This window comes from Danio rerio, chromosome 22, assembly GCF_052040795.2.
Source record: "Danio rerio strain M-AB ecotype USA chromosome 22, GRCz13ab, whole genome shotgun sequence".
NCBI lineage: Eukaryota > Metazoa > Chordata > Actinopteri > Cypriniformes > Danionidae > Danio > Danio rerio.
Window position 1 is genome coordinate 10,515,041 of NC_141042.1, and position 19,181 is coordinate 10,534,221.

General features: G+C 34.8%; 1 protein-coding gene and 1 long non-coding RNA gene across 3 annotated transcripts in view; one reads left to right on the forward strand and one right to left on the reverse strand.

Moving 5' to 3' along the window:
• Positions 1–5,359, reverse strand: part of nlrc7 (NLR family CARD domain containing 7) — a 31,103-nt gene extending 25,744 nt beyond the window's left edge. For both annotated transcript variants that reach the window (XR_015521210.1, NM_001444430.1), the window contains 5 exon segments: positions 5,074–5,359; positions 3,683–3,833; positions 3,056–3,163; positions 2,410–2,517; positions 1,479–1,586 (listed from right to left, as the gene is read on the reverse strand). Coding sequence is in view for 1 of the 2 variants with exons in the window: in NM_001444430.1 (NP_001431359.1) it covers positions 1,479–1,586; positions 2,410–2,517; positions 3,056–3,163; positions 3,683–3,726 (368 nt within the window). In the remaining variant the exon portion in view is untranslated.
• Positions 5,360–9,627: 4,268 nt separating this feature from the next.
• Positions 9,628–18,535, forward strand: LOC101886501 (titin). The gene is made up of 11 exons (XR_015521707.1): positions 9,628–9,676; positions 9,789–9,850; positions 9,978–10,053; positions 11,069–11,097; positions 11,200–11,500; positions 12,461–12,781; positions 12,866–13,150; positions 14,456–14,560; positions 14,948–14,989; positions 15,447–15,488; positions 15,589–18,535. It is a non-coding gene; the product is annotated as a titin (long non-coding RNA).
• Positions 18,536–19,181: the final 646 nt, after the last annotated feature.

A 19,181-nucleotide genomic window follows, 5' to 3' on the forward strand; every position in this document is an offset into this window, starting at 1 on the left:
ACATCTAGTGGTCATTTTTTATGTATTACACTGAAACAGCTTCAGCACAGAACAGTTGAACAAATTGAGGGATTAAACTCCACTTTGTATGCTTGATCCTTCGAGTAACATAGTACAGTGGCTAAGGTGTCAGACTTCCATGTGGGGGTAGTAGGTTTCGAAGCTAGGCTGTCACAATTGTTTTGAAATGCTTTAATACCAGTTGGTACTGCTTTGCTCTTGTATCGTTTTGTTTCAACATTGGTCTGATATCCGAATAAACAATTTGTAAATAAATATGTCTTGTTTTTATCTTAAAACAAGGTTGTTGCTAGATCAAAAACGGTGGCCTGAAGTTATAAAGAATTATTTATATTATTCATTAAATTTCCCATTTATTGTATTTTATTAATGTCTACCCAAACACTAAACCCAACCATACTGTAAAAATATTTATTATTGTTTTACAGTGTTACAAAAATGATGCTAAATTGATGGTGTTACTGCAGCTGTATCCTATTCAGGCTACACAAAACAGAAACATGATTAAAATACATAAAACCATGATTTCAGAGTATTTGTACAAGTCGGGATTCAAACCCAAAACATCATGCAAAGTATAAGATCAAACTGCATACATGCAGTCCTCTAGCCCATATGAGACAGAGGTTACCACTCGACCTTGGTAGCCAAATGAGTATTCGCCAGGTCTCGAAACGCTTCAAGCTGATCGATGCTTTGAATCGCTTTAGTAACGTGACTAGGTGTTTCGAAACACTTTAGTCACGTGACTAGGGTGCTTCGGATCATGTTTCGGTGCAGTGTTTCGAAACACTTGCGCTTCGGGATCGAGACACTGCCGAAACATCAGTTTCACGTCAGCCATCCCTACCTGAACCCTGACTCTGATCCTTGCCGCCTGCCTTGAACTCTAGCCTGAACACGACCTTGATACTAGCCGCCTGCCTCTGACCCATGCCTGCGTACTCATCCTGTGTTTACCTGCCGCCAGCCCTACGACGATATACTACTGTGCTTGATGTGAGTTTGCACACGCATAACATCTGTGTGCTATTTGTTATTAAACTGTTTTAATAAAAATACTGCAAATGGATCCCTCTGTGTCAGCCACTTCGTTACAACACCCTACTCCTTCTCTATATGATTTAGCAGCTTCCACACATTTTTTTCCATGGTTTAAACAGCATAAATAATCAGAACAATGTATTAAATAGTACATTAAAAAAGCAATCAATTCTGTTGTTTATATGGTTGTGCATATGGGTAACTGAAAAAATAATTAAACTATTAGCAAAATGCAATATTCATGACATGTCAGAAAACTCTATTAACAAAATATCAAGATTCTTCAGACAGAGATCAGTGGAGCTCATCAGACATTGTTTTCTGCCATTCGTAATCTCAAATTGCATCACACACTGTACATCACTGTGGAGAAATCAGACAATCAAAAATGTAATGTTAAAGGCATGAAATACCTTTTGCCAGATGACGGTGTTTCCTCGCTGAAGTTCGGGAGATCACCATCTTTTGAGCAGTCACTCTTCACAAACACAGAGCCGGACACACAGGAGTCTGATATTACACTGATGACACAAAGAACAGGTAATGCTTTACAATAAGTTGGTAATAGTTAATGCATTTACTAAGATGAACAATACATTTACTACAGTATTTGTTCATGTTAGTTAACATTAGTTCATGTTAAACATTACAGTCCATGTTAACTTACGGTGCATTAACTAATGTTAACAAGCATGAATTTGTATGTTTAAAATGCATTAGTCAATGTTCAACTATAATTAATAAATGCTCAAGAAGTATTGCTCATAACAGAGAGAAATCTGACAACAGGAGTCTAGATTAGATAACAGGTGTCTGTCATAACAACTTGCTAAGCTTGATTTATTAACTCCTGCACATGCTATTCATAACTGTGAAGAAATTCCATGAGGAATATTCAACACATTAAGTGAAGTTTATTTATAAACTAATTTCAAGAGGATCATGTGCTTATGATTGCTAGCAGCTGGATCCACATTATCCAATTCTTAATGCACCAATCAGATGATTCCTAAGCTACTACAAATACCCTGAGTTATGTACCACCGCTATCTTCGTTTTGAAGAATCCCCTCTTCCACCCCTACTCCTCCTTCTTCCTAGATGGGTGACAAGGTGGCCCAGTGCTTAGCACTGTTGCCTCACAGCAAAAACGTCTTGGGTTCCAGTCTTTACCAAACCAGCATACGTTTCTGTGCCGAGTTTGCACTCTCACTGTGCTCACGTGGGTTTACTCCGTGTAAGTTATATACAACAATTTTGTGCTTGTTTTATTAACTCAAGTTCCTTCACATACTCTTCATCACTGTGGAGAAATCCCAGAATGGATATTTGAAACATTTAATACCTTTTAGCAGACGTTTGTTTTTCCACACTGAAGTTCGGGAGATCACCATCTTTTGAGCAGTCGCTCTTTACAGACACAGAGCCGGACACACATGAGTCTGATATTACACTGAAGGCATAACAAACAGAGAGAAAATGACAACAGGAGGAACGTCAGACCATCTGAAGAGATTTATCGTCCAAAAACATGCAACTTAAGGTAATGACTAATCTAAATCAGCACTATAGACATGCTCTTAGTAAATAGTTATCTCTTCAGAGCAATCACTCTCTTTTCATTAGTTACTACTGCAAGGGAGATCTCGAGATCTACCTGAGCTCAAACTCCCCTTTCGCCTTGCAACGGGAGAGAGCCCCGGGCTTGAGGATCTTATGAGCTCAGGGCTCACTCCCAGGACAGCATGCTAAAGTAGCTTATATTTAATCATCAGCTAAGTGTGAACTCTTGAAATAATGAAGTAATAAAAAATTACATCATATTAGTAAATACATTAACTAATTCAACCTTATTGCAAACTGTGAACAAGAACAGAGAGAAATCTGAGTATAGGAGTCTGAATTGCATAACAGCTCTTCTGTCATAACAACTCTTTACTACCGCAAAATTAATATGTATATAACAATGATGAATGTTTGACATTTCATACCTTTTAGCAGACATTGGCTTTTTCACACTGAAGTTCGGGAGATCACCATCTTTTGAGCAGTCACTCTTCACAGACACAGAGCCGGACACACAGGAGTCTGATATTACACTGAAGACATAAAAAACAGAGAGAAAATGACAACAGGAGGAACGTCAGACCATCTGAAGAGATTTAGTGTGCAAATGATGTGTTCAATTTAAGGAGTTAACAATGTCTTGCTCCAAGAAGTTTGGGTCATTTTTTCATTCGTCAATTTAGTAGAAATTATTTACTTCGAAACGTGCGAGTTCAAAATCAACTATGAATGAAATAAATAATACATGCAATGTATCTTAGCAGTGAATTAATTTATTCCCTTCAAAATATTGTCTGTATTTTTCAGCTCTGAATATATGATGCAACAAACAGTTTTAGTTGTTACAACTTTTCCAATAAATGTAAAATGTAAACAACTTCTAAGCTTTTCCAAGATGTTCTGAATGGTTTCACAGCATTTGACATGAAATAGTGAAAGAAAACACTGAATGTTAAACAAGTTCTTTCTGATTATAGTTGTATTTTTCTGAGGTTTAAATCCTGAACCCTGTGTAGTTTAAGATGAATCTGTGCAAAGCACCATAGTCTCACCTGTGTTTCTCTGAGAGACTCATCTTTCCCTGCTCCTCTGACATACTGCAGATCAACAGCTCAACACTGGTGTCTTTGTGTTGCTGAAGACAATCAGACGACCATCATGAGCTGGACATGACAATGAGTCTCTGAGATGAAGATCATTACACTTCAGAAGGAGAAATGGAGAAGAAAAAAATTTAAATAAAAGACAAATGCTGAGTTAATAGACAAGCAATAAAGAATGTTAACACCTGCTACAAACATATTGTCATGTAGCTACTGTAACTGAATTTAGTCAACAACATTCAAAGCACTCATCATAGCATGGTTAAATTTACATTTACATTTAACATTAATATGCATACATTAATATGAAAATTAATCAATGAGAACAACAATAAATGAGAATTTCGCCTAAATAGAAAAATTGTAAATACATTTTTAGAAATAGTTTACAGGTTTAGCAGCACGTTATATCGCACCGAATGATTTACCTTCTGTTTGTTTAAACCATTTTTAAGACGTTTTTGTCTGTTTAAACATATCTGAGACACTTCAGAAGTGTTGCCACATGACATGAGTCAGTCTAGACCCTCTGGACAAAATGCAAGTTTGTCAAAGCAGTTCTTATTCATCAGCGCCACCAACTGGACAGCAATGTGAAGCACAACACACTCTTTTACTTTAGGTTTAGTTGCAAACCAACTTTTATGTGCATATCGTTGTCATCTCCTGTGTTGGTGATTCAGTCTACAGTCCTGGAGGGCCGGTGTCCCTGCAGGGTTTAGCTCCAACTTGTTCAACACACCTGCCTGAATGTTTCAACTATACTTAGTAAGACCTTAATTAGCTGGTTCAGGTGTGTTTGATTAGGGTTAGAGCTAAAATCTGTAGGACACCGGCCCTCCAGGAACAAGTTTGATGACCAATCTATATATTGGTTTTAAGATCGCTACATTTTTAAACAGCTTCAATAATTTTACCTGACCCTTAATTTGTGTTTAATAAATTCCTGATTGTATATTATTTGCATTACAGGTTATTGTAGAGTTCTCTTAATAACTAATTGCGTTCATTCCTATGATTAAGAGGAGGATATATTAATAACACATAGTCTATGGTTTCCATTACGTGTCATATTTTTACTCAGTTTTTTTTTTTTTAAGTTATTTTTACTAGAGTCGAGTTAAGATTAGTATCTTATTAGGTCTGATCATCTCTTCTATATCTCTAAACACATTTAATATTCTAGGTTACATAAATGTCTTTCTGTACTATTACTCCACTTTCCTTGCCACTTTTCTTCTTCCTTAGAAAAACTTTGTCTCCTAAAAATGTACGATGGTACACCTTGGACAGACACATTAATAAAAATGAGTATTGAATGATTTTGAAGAGTTGCTTACGTTTTATTTTTCCTGTATGCGGTAAAGAAATGTGTCCAGGTATCTCCATCCAGCTCACGCAAGTTCTGTGGTAAATTTCTTCCTAAACAAGCAAACTGTATTGAGGCGATTTTTAAAAGCGAACCCAATGTCATCTTCTATTGGTCTAGATTTATACAATTATTAACTAGAGACAGGTTTAGCTGTTGCCTTAATTTATCTACAGTATGTAAACAAGACGAGGATCTGAAGCGTCTATTAGGCGCAGCTGTATTTTCCAGTTTCTTTCATTTTCGTTTTCTTCGTGGGTTTTACCGGCGGGTTGCTAACAGCCGAGCACGATCCGCCTACTGGACTGGAGAAATAATTAATCTTAAATCCCGTTTGACCAGTGAAACATAGGCCAACTATCTTTTAGATAAAAATGGCTAATTCTTCAACATAATTCATTGATGGAAAAAAATGAGATAAAATATTCATTTAGAGAATTTATTTATTTAAGTAAAGCTATTCCTATTGCTTTATAAAAATAATACATAATACTGTCACACGTTCAAAGGCATCTACAAAATTACCTGAATTAAAGATTGGAGAAGTAGGTATTATTGCAGATAAAAAATATATATAACAACAAAGGCATATAACAACAAAGGCATATTTTAAAAAGTAAATTATTTTCAGATTTTAATACACCATCAAAATTGAAACAGCTTGAAAATGATGTATTTAAAAATATATTGTAAATATCTTAAATTTTACAGAAAACGAAATATATGCAGTTTAGGATAATCAATAATACATATTCAGCAGCAGAAATTTTACGGGGGAAAAAAAACAGATTTGAGGTAGACCCTTGTGTTTTTTGTTCAGAAGAGGCTGAAACCATTGAACATTTATATTTCTCCTGTCCAGTCACAAAAAAAAAAAAAAAAAATGACAGGACCTTTGCAGTTGGCTAAGCAACAATATAGATCCTGACATTCCATTCCTAAAATTTGATTAAGGTTTTGGTTTATGCAGATAGTTTTTCCAAACAAAATGTCATCGATGTTAAACATTATTATTATTATAGGTAAATATACACAAAAGTAAGTGGAATAACAGTAAACCCTCGATTAATTGCTTTAAAAAGACATATAAAACATATTTAGAGACTTTCAAAGTAATATCCGAAGAAAAAAAGGCTAAAGAGAAACTATACAAAACTATGGCTGAGTCTCTTTCCTTCTAAAAATTTATCTTTTTTTTTTTTTAGTTTTTATTTTTTTGTGTAACCACCCTCCACCTCCAAAAAAAGTTTTTTTTTCTTTCTTTTTAATATTATGCATTAAAATGTGTGTATGCACTGTATAATGTAAATGTGATTGGAAGTGTGTATATATTGTTATATGCCGTTTTTGTTACCCATTTGAGTTTGTAAATTGATAAATGTTAAAAAAAAAACATAGGCCAACTACATATTTCAGCACTGATCTGAACTATTCTGATTGGCTATCTATTTCATGTTTTCAGATGTTGTACTAAAATAACACTTTGATAATGTATATTTCATTTAAATAATATAAACAATAATACCAGAAAGTGAAACCAGCAGGCAGGCCCGGATTGGCTAATCGGGAGGACCGGGAGAATTCCCGGTGGGCCGGTCTGTTTTTTGGCCGCGAGGGCCGGTGTCCCTAGCTGCTTGCACTCTCAGCAGTCACACTTTTTTCTTCTATTTATTTATTTGACCATAGCTTTACTCTTTTTAATCATTATTTTACCGTAGTGCCGCTCTTTTTATTTATTTTCTCGCAGCCCCGTGAGAAAAATGCAGCCTGCAGGTTAACTAACGTTAATGATGATGATGTAATGCAACTATCGACCCCAAAAAGCGGCACCTTAGTGAATATAAGAATTCGAATAAAATGAGTAAAACACCTTCTCAATGAAAATCAAATGATTCACAACATTAATAAATCTGACATAACTTGATCAGAAATCTAAAGATAGGAAAAAAAGATTGAGCCATCAAAAAAAGAAAGTAGTGCTGTGTCTTAAGGGTCGCAAGTCATTAGTTATTTTTTACTCTCACTGTAATAGTGCCAGTGTGGACCAGTGGTAAGCACATTGCATTTCAATGTTGCAGATTTGTGATCGAATCTCCCATGAAAAATCTGTTTTTTTTTTATTTTTTATTTTATTGTTAAGACATAAAATACTGTTAGGGCTGTTGACCATTTGAATTTCTAAAGCAGCAGTTTTCTTGAAAAAGACGTGATAGTGCCATTAGTAACTGAATTGGAATCAGTCGTGAACTGAGGTGGGCCGGTCTGGCTTGAAACTCCAGGGCTGAAAATGAGTCCCACTCCGGCCCTGCCAGCAGGGAAGTGAAAAGGTTAGTTTGACATGAGCTATAGCCTATATGGTAACAAGTAGTATCACATCTTGGATCTTTCCTGATCTTACTCTCTCACCCACTCCACTTCCTGTCAGTCAGCTGTCTAATAAAGTCTGAAATGCAAAAATAAATCTTTAAATAATCTGTAAAATGTGTAACTTTGCCTCAATTTCTTTTGTTTATGAAAATGTATTGTTATCTGTAGAAACTACTGTGTTTCTGTGATGTGCTTTTTCGTGTAATTTTATATATATATTAATGTTTAGTATATTTAAAAATCACTGGAGTTCTTTTATGCATTGTGCTTGGGTGATATTTTGTTGAGGGGTTAACATGTTTTTACTTTAACATAATGGCCCAGATCAATTTGTGCTTTTAATATAAGTGCAGGTTTTTATTAAGGATGTAATTGTTTTTGACACATTGTATTTATTGACACATCGTAAAGAAAAGCCCTAACAATATCATTAAAAGTATTGGTATTGAAGTTGGAAACAATGAACTGAATAGAGTAGCTGTCATAAGCGTGAACTTATCCAATGCATCCAGATAACTGTTGGAGATCTCAGAGGGATATTTATTTTCTGCTTTTTTCTTCTTATGAATTAAAAGTGCTAGAACAAATCTGTATTTTCCCAACAGAAGCGGGAAGAAGATTTCCCTGCTGAAAAATAAAACAGCCCAAACCAACCTAAGCTGGTTTATGATGAAGTAGCTATCACATGCCAACTGTTTCCTGTTACAGTAACAGTCACAGCAAACCAAAGGGAATCGGTTTTGGTTCTGCATATTTTTATGTATTGTCGTAATATGCCTCCATATATTGTCGACTCATCCTTTCTTACAGAAAACAAGTTGAGATCTGAAAATAAAAAGCCAATTCTATTCCATCAAGCTAACCATGCCCACATTAGCACAAACGTAGGCTGATCATATTTATATACCCCCACCTGATTGAGCAGCAAACAGCACACATACAGATTAGTCGTTTAATTTTTTTATCCACTTATTTATTTATTTGTGTGTGTGTATGTGGGATGTTTTTGCAATTTTTTTTATTCTCAACTGGGGATAAAGAATAGGTTAACTTAATACAGAAGAACCCGTTTAAATGTATAGTCTATGTATTTGTAAATATTCGAACCACTTAACTTCAGTAAGCTTCATTGCCATTCATTCACTGCTGTAAATCAGAACAGTCAAATACAATTTGTATTAACCTTTCACTTTACATGGAGAAAAATAATCAATAAACAGCTATTAAAAATATTTTTATTACTCAATTTTTTAAAACTAAAACTAAATATGTAAAAACTTAATAGAAATGTGTTCACCAAAAAACTAAACTAAAATTAACAAAAGCATTGATGGAATAAACTAAAACTGCACTGAAATGTACAATAAATATGTAAATAGAACTGAAATAAAAACGTATTTAAGACAATGAACTATAATAACCTTGGATGGCAGAAGTAGTTTTAATGACATGTGACTTGGGAACATTTCATCTGACTAAAGGCTTAAATTTACGATTTTACAATTTTTTTTCTCAACTGTGGATAAAAAATATGTTAACTTAATACAGAAGAATGCATAGCCTATGTATTTGTAAATTTTCAAACTATTTAACTTCAGTAAGCTTCATTGCCATTCATTCACTGCTGTAAATCAGAACAGTAAAATATATTTTGTATTAATCTTTCACTTTACCTAGAGAAAAATAATCAATAAACGTCTATTTAAAAAGAATAAAGTTTGTGAATAGAGTATAAAACTCATAAAAATATTAAATTTAACATTACACACTACAAACCCTTGTAGACTCACAGCCTTATAAAACAAAGATTCATAAAAATTAAAAACAGAAACATCAAAAATTTAAAATAAGTCATATATAAATTATTGACCGCCATTAATATAATGGTTATTATATAAATTAAGTTATATAAGCTTGATTTCAGTTCTGTGTTGTTTAAGTTTAAGAAAATGGAGCTACACAACTATGAATCACACAGTTTCATGAATTATAACTTATAAATTCATATGCTGTAAATAGTGAAAGAAAATCTGTAAAGTTATTTGCAACAAAAGACACAGATAGCTTGTGTGATCTTTGATTTTATAAGTAAAAGTAAAAGGGAGCATGAACCTCTGTGAGATGTTTTAAGCTGCAAAAACAAAACAAAATTTTTCTCACAGTTAGGGAAGTGGGAAGTGTGAGACTGGCTGACTGTAGCCTATTAGGTATTCAGCGCATTATTAACAGTTTCTTATAAACTATGTCTCAACAGGATTTAAACCATACATAAGCTTAAGCAACATTTTTATACAGTAATTAGTGGTTTATATTTTATAGTTTATACTGTGTACTGTAAAAAAAAGAAGAAGAAGAAGAAGACAGGGAAGAACATTTTACAGGTAAGGACATTTTTTAACAATCTCTTGGTGTTAAAAGTGCTTGGATCAGCAAAAGATGTAGCTTCACACACTGTTAACCTGTTACAGATAACTTTGACTCAGTTGTTGTTTACATGTTCAAATACAGATGAAGCCTCTCTACACGACTTTTGAAGACTATGAATCTCTTAAGGATTATTCTGCTTCATCTAATTTGCCTTTTGGTTAAAGTCTCTTTTTATATAAACTTTTAAATGTTTAGAATTAGTACAAACAGAAATTCAACATGATAAACGACTGAGCATTAAAACATCAAATTTCATTAATGTTCGCTTTTGTGTATTTCCTCGACTCTTTGTTCGGACTTATCCATGTTTCTGTTCTAACAAGTTATTCAAATGTTCTTCTAATGTTCCCTGAACACTCTAGGAAGATTATTTTTTGTTTTCTTTTAAAATAACTTCCCTTCAACATTCTGTGAACATTTGCAAAATGTTACAAAAAAAAAAATTATTATTAATAATAACACACACACACACACACACACACATATATATATATATATATATATATATATATATATATATATATATACACATACATACAGTTGAAGTCAGAGATATTAGCCCCCATAATCATTAGAATTATGAATTATTAGTATTATCTTTGCTATGATGACAATAAATAATATTTGACTAGATATTTTTAAGACACTTCTATACAGCTTAAAGTGACATTTAAAGGCTTAACTAGGTTAATTAGGTTAACTAGGCAGGTTAGGGTAATTAGGCAAATTATTGTATTGTATTGTATTATTGGTTTGTTCTGTAGTCTATCGAAAAAAATTCTAGCTTATAGGGGCTAATAATTGATCGGGCTCGCGCTATTCGCGCGGCTCTCAGTACTGCCCAGACTCGTCAGCGCTACCAAGCCGACCAATCACAGAGCTAAGAGTAGCTAAACGAGTAGCTAAATTTTTTGAGAGGTGCACGTCAGCGACGCAGACGGCCACGGCATAGGGCTATGCGTCAATGCCATAGCATACGCGTGCGTTTGATGCAGAATAATAAATCAGCCTTTAAAGTGAATTAGTAGTTTGCATTTAACTCGGACAATTTCGTAGCTGTGAGTAGTGAGCACATTTGTTTATAAGCAGCAACGTAAATATTTATTGACTCGATTTGTCTGTCAACACTGTGTTAATCAATCAATTAATCAAAATTGCACATTGTGTTCCAGGTTTATCGTCCACTGAAATTAATAAAAAGGCAAGAAATTTGAACACTCATTTTACTGTTGTTAAAACTAAACATTATCCCTCGATCTTTTTTTAAATAACATTTATTTTTATTTTTATTTATGTTCTCTAGGATCTCCAGCTCTTTACGCCTAAAGTTATCAGACAATACAAACCATGCACTCCAGGAAAATCATCAGGCTCGAAATGTGTTCTGCAGTGTTCAGTACCAAATGCTCCAGATGCAACCTTAAGCATTTATAATGGAACCAGTTTATTCTCCATCAACAAAGTTGCTGATCTTAACATTGACCTCAGTTTGTGTATGGAGGTGCAACATCAGGACACAAACCACTACAAATGTGTTATGAATGGTATCTACAGCAGCCAGCCTGTTCATCTCAACATCAAAACACTCTGTGAGCCATGTCCAGGTACATTAGCTTTCAGTCACTAAGCTGATCTCAGGTTTTGTCTTTGAGGTGCATGAAAACAGTAAAGACGATTTATTTATTTATTTTATCTGCAACCCTGGTTATTCTGTGTTACAATGAAGTGTGCTCACAATGAAGTAAGTTCCAAACGCAGCTTTATTAGACAACAGATGGTCAGACAAGCAGGAGCAAATGGCACAAAAAGGGGTGATCCAATAGAGTAAAACCTTGCTCACACTGTGGGATTTCAGCCACGATTTAGTCGTCTAATACAAATTTGAGAAACTGAAATAGATTCCTAAAATCATAGGCTAACAAGGACAGCCACTATTGGCAGTTATAATCAGATTTCCCCTCTGATGAAGTTCTGGAACTGACATTATGACAGCTGAGATCTTACAGTGTGACATGGGAGCCAACTGTGAGAGCACATGCATATGCAGATGACCCAGCCGGGGCTCGAATCAGTGACCTTCTTGCTGAGAGGTGATTGTGCTACCTACTGCACCACCGTGTAGCCCATGCTACAGTTGTTTAGGATTATAAAAAATTGCAGAAAGACAGTCATTAGCTACGTTTCTATCCAATCATAAATTTTGTAAATGCGTCTGCACTCTGCATCCCATGACTTCAAACGCTACCACATGTTCATTGCGTCAGCATCGTCTTCTGAGGCATCAACTTTGCTTTTAAACAAAACAAAGCTTCTCCTACCACAGTAAATTCAGTTTTTACTTTAGATTTTTAGCACCAGTTAATCAGGAAATCACAATTTTATTTAAATTGACTCGTTGGATGAAAACACTGCTTTATGCGCACGTCTTTTATGCGATACGTCAGTTTTGCGCATACATTTAATTCGCTTTTTTATGTCTGAGGTGAATATTTCAATGATTCTGGGTCAGTAACCTATAAAATTGTTTTAAATTATGCTGTGATTGTGTTTTGATGCTCATACAGACATAACAAAAACTCCAGTTTCAGTGACTGCAGAAGAATCTGTCACTCTACACTCTAACCTTACAAAAGAACAAAAAGGGATTCATGTGATGTGGATGTTTGAATGTAATCCTAATGGAATGAGTCTGGTTGCTGAAATCCTTAATAACATAACCTCAAAATCTGACTGTGATGATGGGAGATTCAAAGACAGACTGCATATAGACAGTCAAACTGGAGATCTCACGATCACAAACAGCAGCAAAACAGACTCTGGAGTCTTTAAACTACAGATCAACAATGGAGTCTCCAAATGCTGGAGTTTCAATCTTTCTGTCTATGGTGAGTTAATGTAATGAATCATCTCACATGTATAAATGCACAATCTAGATTTGTGTTAATTTGTTGAACCATCTCCTCTCCCAGCTCTGCTCCCTGTTCCTGTCATCACCAGACACTTTTCATCATCATCATCAGACTCCAGATGTTCAGTGTTGTGTTCAGTGGTGAATGTGAGTGCTGTGAGTCTCTCCTGGTACAAAGGAAACAGTGTATTGTCCAGCATCAGTGTGTCTGATCTCAGCATCAGTCTCTCTCTACCTCTGGACGTGGAACATCAGGATAACAACAACTACAGCTGTGTGGTCAACAATGCCATCAGAAATCAGACCACACATCTGGATATCAGTCAGCTCTGTCCTGATTTGCCAGGTAGTGATGTCAGTCAAGAAGCTGATTAATCTTTGTTATTTCCTATTTGCAGGTTCAATAAGAATTTCTTTCTATATTTAAGGTTTTTGATCAGTGGTCTCAAACTTAATTCCTGGAGGGTTGCAGTTCTGTATGGTTTAGCTCCAACCAGCTTCCAACTCACACCTGCTTAATAGTCTCCATTCAGATGCGGTCACACTGGACTTTTCAACCCATAGATTTCCGTTCATAAGCATGCGAATGCGTCAGACTGGAAACGCAAGGTCATGCGTCAAGTTTTAAAGGTCGCTGCGTTGCAAAGTTCAAGCATGGTAAACTCTGACCTGTGAAATCGCATCACTTGGCTGCGTGAGACCTATCGAGAATCAAAATATGACATCTCTGATAAAAAATAAAAAATATTGACCAATCGCTCGCTTTATATTGTCTAATCATCTTGTGTTAAGAGTTCACACTTAGCGCATGATTAATACGTAGCTTGTTTGGCATGCTGTCTCAGGAGAGAGCTCAGAGCTCAAGGGAGCCACCGTGCCGCCCATTCTGGATAAAGGAGGAAGAAGGGGTGGAGGGGGGTTTCTTCCAGACGAAGATGGTTGTAGAAAGGAAATGAGGATATATATAGTGATTTGGGATCCTTTGATTGGAGGATCATGATTAGCTAATGTGGACCAGCTGGGTCAATCATGAGCACATAAACTTTAGCATGACCACAGCTTTGGTCTTGAACACCTTGATTAGTGGGATCAGCGGTGTTTGATAAGGGTTGGAGCAAAACTGTGCAAAGCTGCGGCCCTCTAGGATTAGAGATTGAGACCTATGATTTAAATCAGGGGTCACCAATCTCGGTCCTGGAAGGCCGGTGTCCCTGCAGGGTTTAGCTCCAACTTGCCTCAACACCTGCCTAGATATTTCAAGTATACCTAGTAAATCATTGATTAGCTAAAATCTGCAGGACACTGCCCTCCAGGAACAAGTTTGGTGACCCCTGATTTAGATGAAAACAATTATAAGTTTACTTGTTACACTTTCTTGGATATAAAGAACAATGTTGGGTTAACTTTTTTATCATTCAGTTGTCATAATTTTAGTCCAAGAAATTATTCTAATAGATAGATAGATAGATAGATAGATAGATAGATAGATAGATAGATAGATAGATAGATAGATAGATAGATAGATAGATAGATAGATAGATAACAAAAAATGTTTCTTTATTTAAAGCATGTTTTTACTTGTGTATCTTGTTTGAATTCTCTTTGGCAGGAGTGATTTACAGAAAATTTGTTTTCTTTTTGTTTAATCCAGGCCAGAGAACTCTCATTAAGACAATAGGTGGGGTGGTTGTTGTTGCTCTTGTCCTTGTCTCTGCAGTGATATATTGTCTCTACAAACATTGCACAACAAGAGAAGGCAAGTATTACCTACAGCTGAAATATGGCCTTTTGGTGCAAAAACATCTTTTATTTACACAAGTTATTGCCAATCTTCTGTTTTTATTTTCTGATTTCAGATTTATAATCATTTAGCATTTTAGGACATCAAAAAAGTGGCAATTAAAAAGTCCTAAACCATTATTATAAACGCCAAAGCGAATATATTAAAGAGTAACTATATATATATATATATATATATATATATATATATATATATATATATATATATATATATATATATATATATATATATAAATAAAAGAGTAACTGCAGAATAAACTTTTTTTTTTCTACTCAATGATGGCTTGTCAGTCAGTCAGTGGAAGATCTCACTGTCGATCTGGTGAATCTGTTTGTTTAACAGTTGCTGGGAGTCAAGATCAAACCAGTCAAAATCCCCAAACAGGTTTGTTAAAAGAAAATATCACTTTATAGACCATTTCAATGTGGTGATGAACATTTCCTGCTTGTTATTAAACTCTTTCATAACTGTAACATAAGGCAATTCAGTCATAACTTCTTATTAAAACAGCTGTCATAACATTATTTATCAATATGTGTCTGTTTTTATATTCTCGTAAGCTATAAAAATAAAAAATGTAATACAGGAAATACGATGGGACCATTGATGTTTTTGGTTACATCCCTCAAAAAGGTCTATGTGTATAAATGTTACTATGTATGTTATAATTTTACTATATGTATTTAAAAGTATTAGACTGTGATGTGAAGTGTATATTTATAATAAATGAAAGAGAAAATGCAACCATTTTAAAATAAACTAAACATTTTATACAACAATGGCCTGCAGTCAGTCAGAGGTAGATCTCATTGTCAGTCTGATGAATCTGTGTGTTTAACAGGCGACGGAGGTCAAAATGAGACCAGCCAAAATCCTCAAACAGGTTAGTTGCAGTTTACAACATTTTTGTCGATACACTCAAAATAATCCAAATACAAGTTTACAATAACTATCATTATAGTATGCATTTTTTTTATTTATAGCAAACCCTAGAGAGCGCAACCAAGCTGAAATTGAATCTGACCCTTTGATTACCGGTTCAGCCTCCTCACAGGAATCTATCAGTTTATCCACATTGTGCTGGAAGTAGATACAGAGATCTTTCTCTCATGCATTTCCAAAGACGTTTCAATTTTTACGCAGAAATTGTAAATTCAGTGGTCAAGTGAACTAAATCAAATGTACACCCTTTTGTAATCATTCTATGAACCCTCCAGTTAGGGTGTAACATTTAGAAAATGAGATGCAAAAATGTATTGGTCAATGGTACACTGTAAAAAAAATCTTAGAAATTGTTAACTCAGTTTAAAATCCTAAGGTAGGTGGTTTTATTTTTGAGCTCAGTGTTGACTCATGAAAACTATTTAACTGTGTGTTTAGAACGGTTTGTTCAATGAATATAAGGAAATCTGTTGAGATGTAAAATTGATTTCTTCATTTAAGTGTTTTCCTATAAAACATTAAAAGTTGGGTTAACTTACATTTTTAAACCCTCCGCTGCAAAGAAATATTGAGTTTTTAAACTTCAGTGGTTAAAGTTGTGCCAAATAATTTTTGAACTTGAGTTGAATCAACTTATTCCCTAAAAGTACTTGACTTAAATGGGCATTTTTGGTCAACTTAAAAAAATTATTTGGCACTTCAACCACTCTCAATTTCTTTGCACAGTTGCTTTAAAACTTTAAGTTAACTCAACTTAAGAAAATATTTAGCACAACTTCAAACACTGAAGTTATATAACCTAAAAATTGCTTTGCGGGCAGTTGCTTTAACATTTTACATTAACTCAACTTTGTATTTTTTACATTGTGTTTATTGGTCAATTTATGAGCATTATTAAACTGTATTGGCAAAAGCATGAAAAAGGCTAAAACCAAGTATATTAATTAATTGTGTGAGGGCAATGAGTTGTGTGCCTGCGTAACAATCCAACATTTCTCAGCTTAAATGATTACACTTGCTAAAACCAAATGAAAGTTTAAGGTCCACCCAGTTGAACACTGGTGGATGAAGGTTCAATGCCTTTCCAGTGCCATTTTCAGTGCACAATGTTGGTTTACCTTAAATTTAACTCATATCTGACTCCAATTTTAGTATGAGGTGGTTTAGAATATGAATATATTTTATCTGACTTCAATCATAAAACATTAAGAAGATTATATCAATATGTAATTTAGATAAATGTTTGAACCTTTTGTCTTCACTAGTAACTATTACATCCGTTCATTCGGGTGCTCATGTCACTCAGAGAAATCGCCTCGGCCGAAGGCGTCCCGCACAATCACACTCTGGTCAGTCTTGAATATTAAACAGATGTAATTGACTATTACTTTAGATGGCCGCTACCAGCGCGCTCGTTCTAAAGTACTTTAGTTAGTCCCGCTTAGATGTACACCCTTGAGTTAAGACAATATAATTTCTAATTAGAGGTTAGGGCATTAATATAAATGTACCCGACTACTGGACTCTATAGTAACTTTGGTTTTCACCAAGCCCATGGTTTCCCATATGAACTTAATTTAGAATAATATTACCTTCAAACAAAGGTCGGGTACCCAATCTAGGTTAGTCGTGCAACACCTTGTTGACCTAGACGGAAGTTAACGCCCTTTCCACCTAAGTACACATGAATCAATATCAAGAGTCAGTCGGATCCCTAAAACACAATTAGTGTGCCCAATGCTCTATCTCAATTGGATTCTAGTCCGTCTACTGACCTGACGCAAGAAGTGCGGAAACAAGGATACAGCGTAATCTACTAGAACTAATAATTACAAAATATGTTCAAACATTACAAATTTATTAGTCAGGTAAATGTGTATTATGCCAATTCAATCAGTCAATTCATAAATGATCAATACAAAACATCAAATTATCAAAGATAAATCCAAGATGAAAAGATGCATACCTGACTTCAAATTTTACATAACGTGGAGCATAAGCTCCATGTTACGGGCTGATCTGGGTAGGCAGAATCGCCCTGAGCCTTTCTCAAACCTTACCTTAAATAATCCAGAATTTCCCTCAAGGAAGGGGGTGTGTGCATAACAAAAGGCATTCACATTTAGTGCTGCCTGTGGAAAAGTCACACCCTTCACAGTGGTTCAAAAGATGCCTGAAGTTATATATTTATTGTTTTGATTATGTCTATTTCTGAGAGAATGAGACCATTGTACCAGTCGCACTGAGACATTTCAAATGATATGAAACATGATAGATAAAGTCACTTTGGTTAATCTAGAACATTCAAACATTGAAATGACCATATGTGTGAGTTGGGGTGGATGAAGCCGAGTTTCAGCAGACTCAGATGCAAATGCAGCAGGAGCTAGTTTTTCCCGCATTCCCACCTGCTGGGTTGGGGAGTCACCAGTCTCTGTTTTCAGCTCATGTTTTGAATTGTCAAAGAAATCTAAATAATTGCAATATTTCAACTCTTACAAAAGCTATATAAATATAGTTTGTAATTCACATGTATGAACATTTCATCAAAGATTGTCAAAAAACTTAATGGAAATAAATAGCATCACTGGTAAGAGAAAGTGTAGAATAGTTTTTAAATGAGTCTGTATGGATTGTTACAGGTTTTTATGTACAGATGAGCAAGTAATACATCAGTATTGTTGTATATATAGTTAGAAATGTCCCATGAGTTGTTTCTTAGCTGTGAATCCCAAGTCACACTTACTTTTAACTTACAGAAGAATGATTACAATTAAGGAAAATAAGAATGAATTGAATAAGGAGTATGTGTATGTTATTATAAAAGTTGAACTTTTCATTTCTTTTTTACTTTTGGCAAAATCTTTGTAATTATAGTAAAATGAATGAGTGAGTGTTTCAGATGTATAAGGTGTTAATTTTGATCATGAAGTTTTGTAATGAATCTTGCTGCTTGCTAAAATCTACATTTACAGATTTAATTCAAGACTGGACTTGTCTTTTTTGTTTTCTTTAAATAACCTGTGCATTGCTTCTCATTAAGAAAAAAAAAAGCTTTTAAAACATTTTTATTTTCACTTTCTTTACTGACATGTATTCTCCAAAAGGTTACAAGGTTCCTTTTATGCTTTGTTTTTATCTGAGTGTTGTTAATCTGATTGTACTGTATACATAAAGAGTCAAACGCTGATTTATACTTCAGCGTCAAGTGCTTGCATTTGCTTCGACGCAGAAAAAATGTCAAAAAATCTAAAAAAATTTAACTACATGTTGCAACGATGCATAGCGCAAGCACTGTGATTGGTTGGCTTGGTAGAGCTGATAGACTGCATGCGACCGGGGGTCCGGGGATGGGTGCGTGACTTATTTATTAGATTATCACTCGTTTGCGGGCATTATAAGTCCCGCAAATGCATAGAGACTGCATTGAAATGACCACAACTAAATACATAATTTGCAATCTAAAGTAAACGAGACAACAATTTTAATTCCACGTACTTACACTTGTAAAATGGAGGAAGAAACTGATCCATGATGCACTGATCCATGTTATGACCTAGTCCATCAGTAGTCTTTTCTGATCATTCCTTTAACAAACGGCCGATGAAGTCTCCTTGTTAGCATGTAGTTTCTA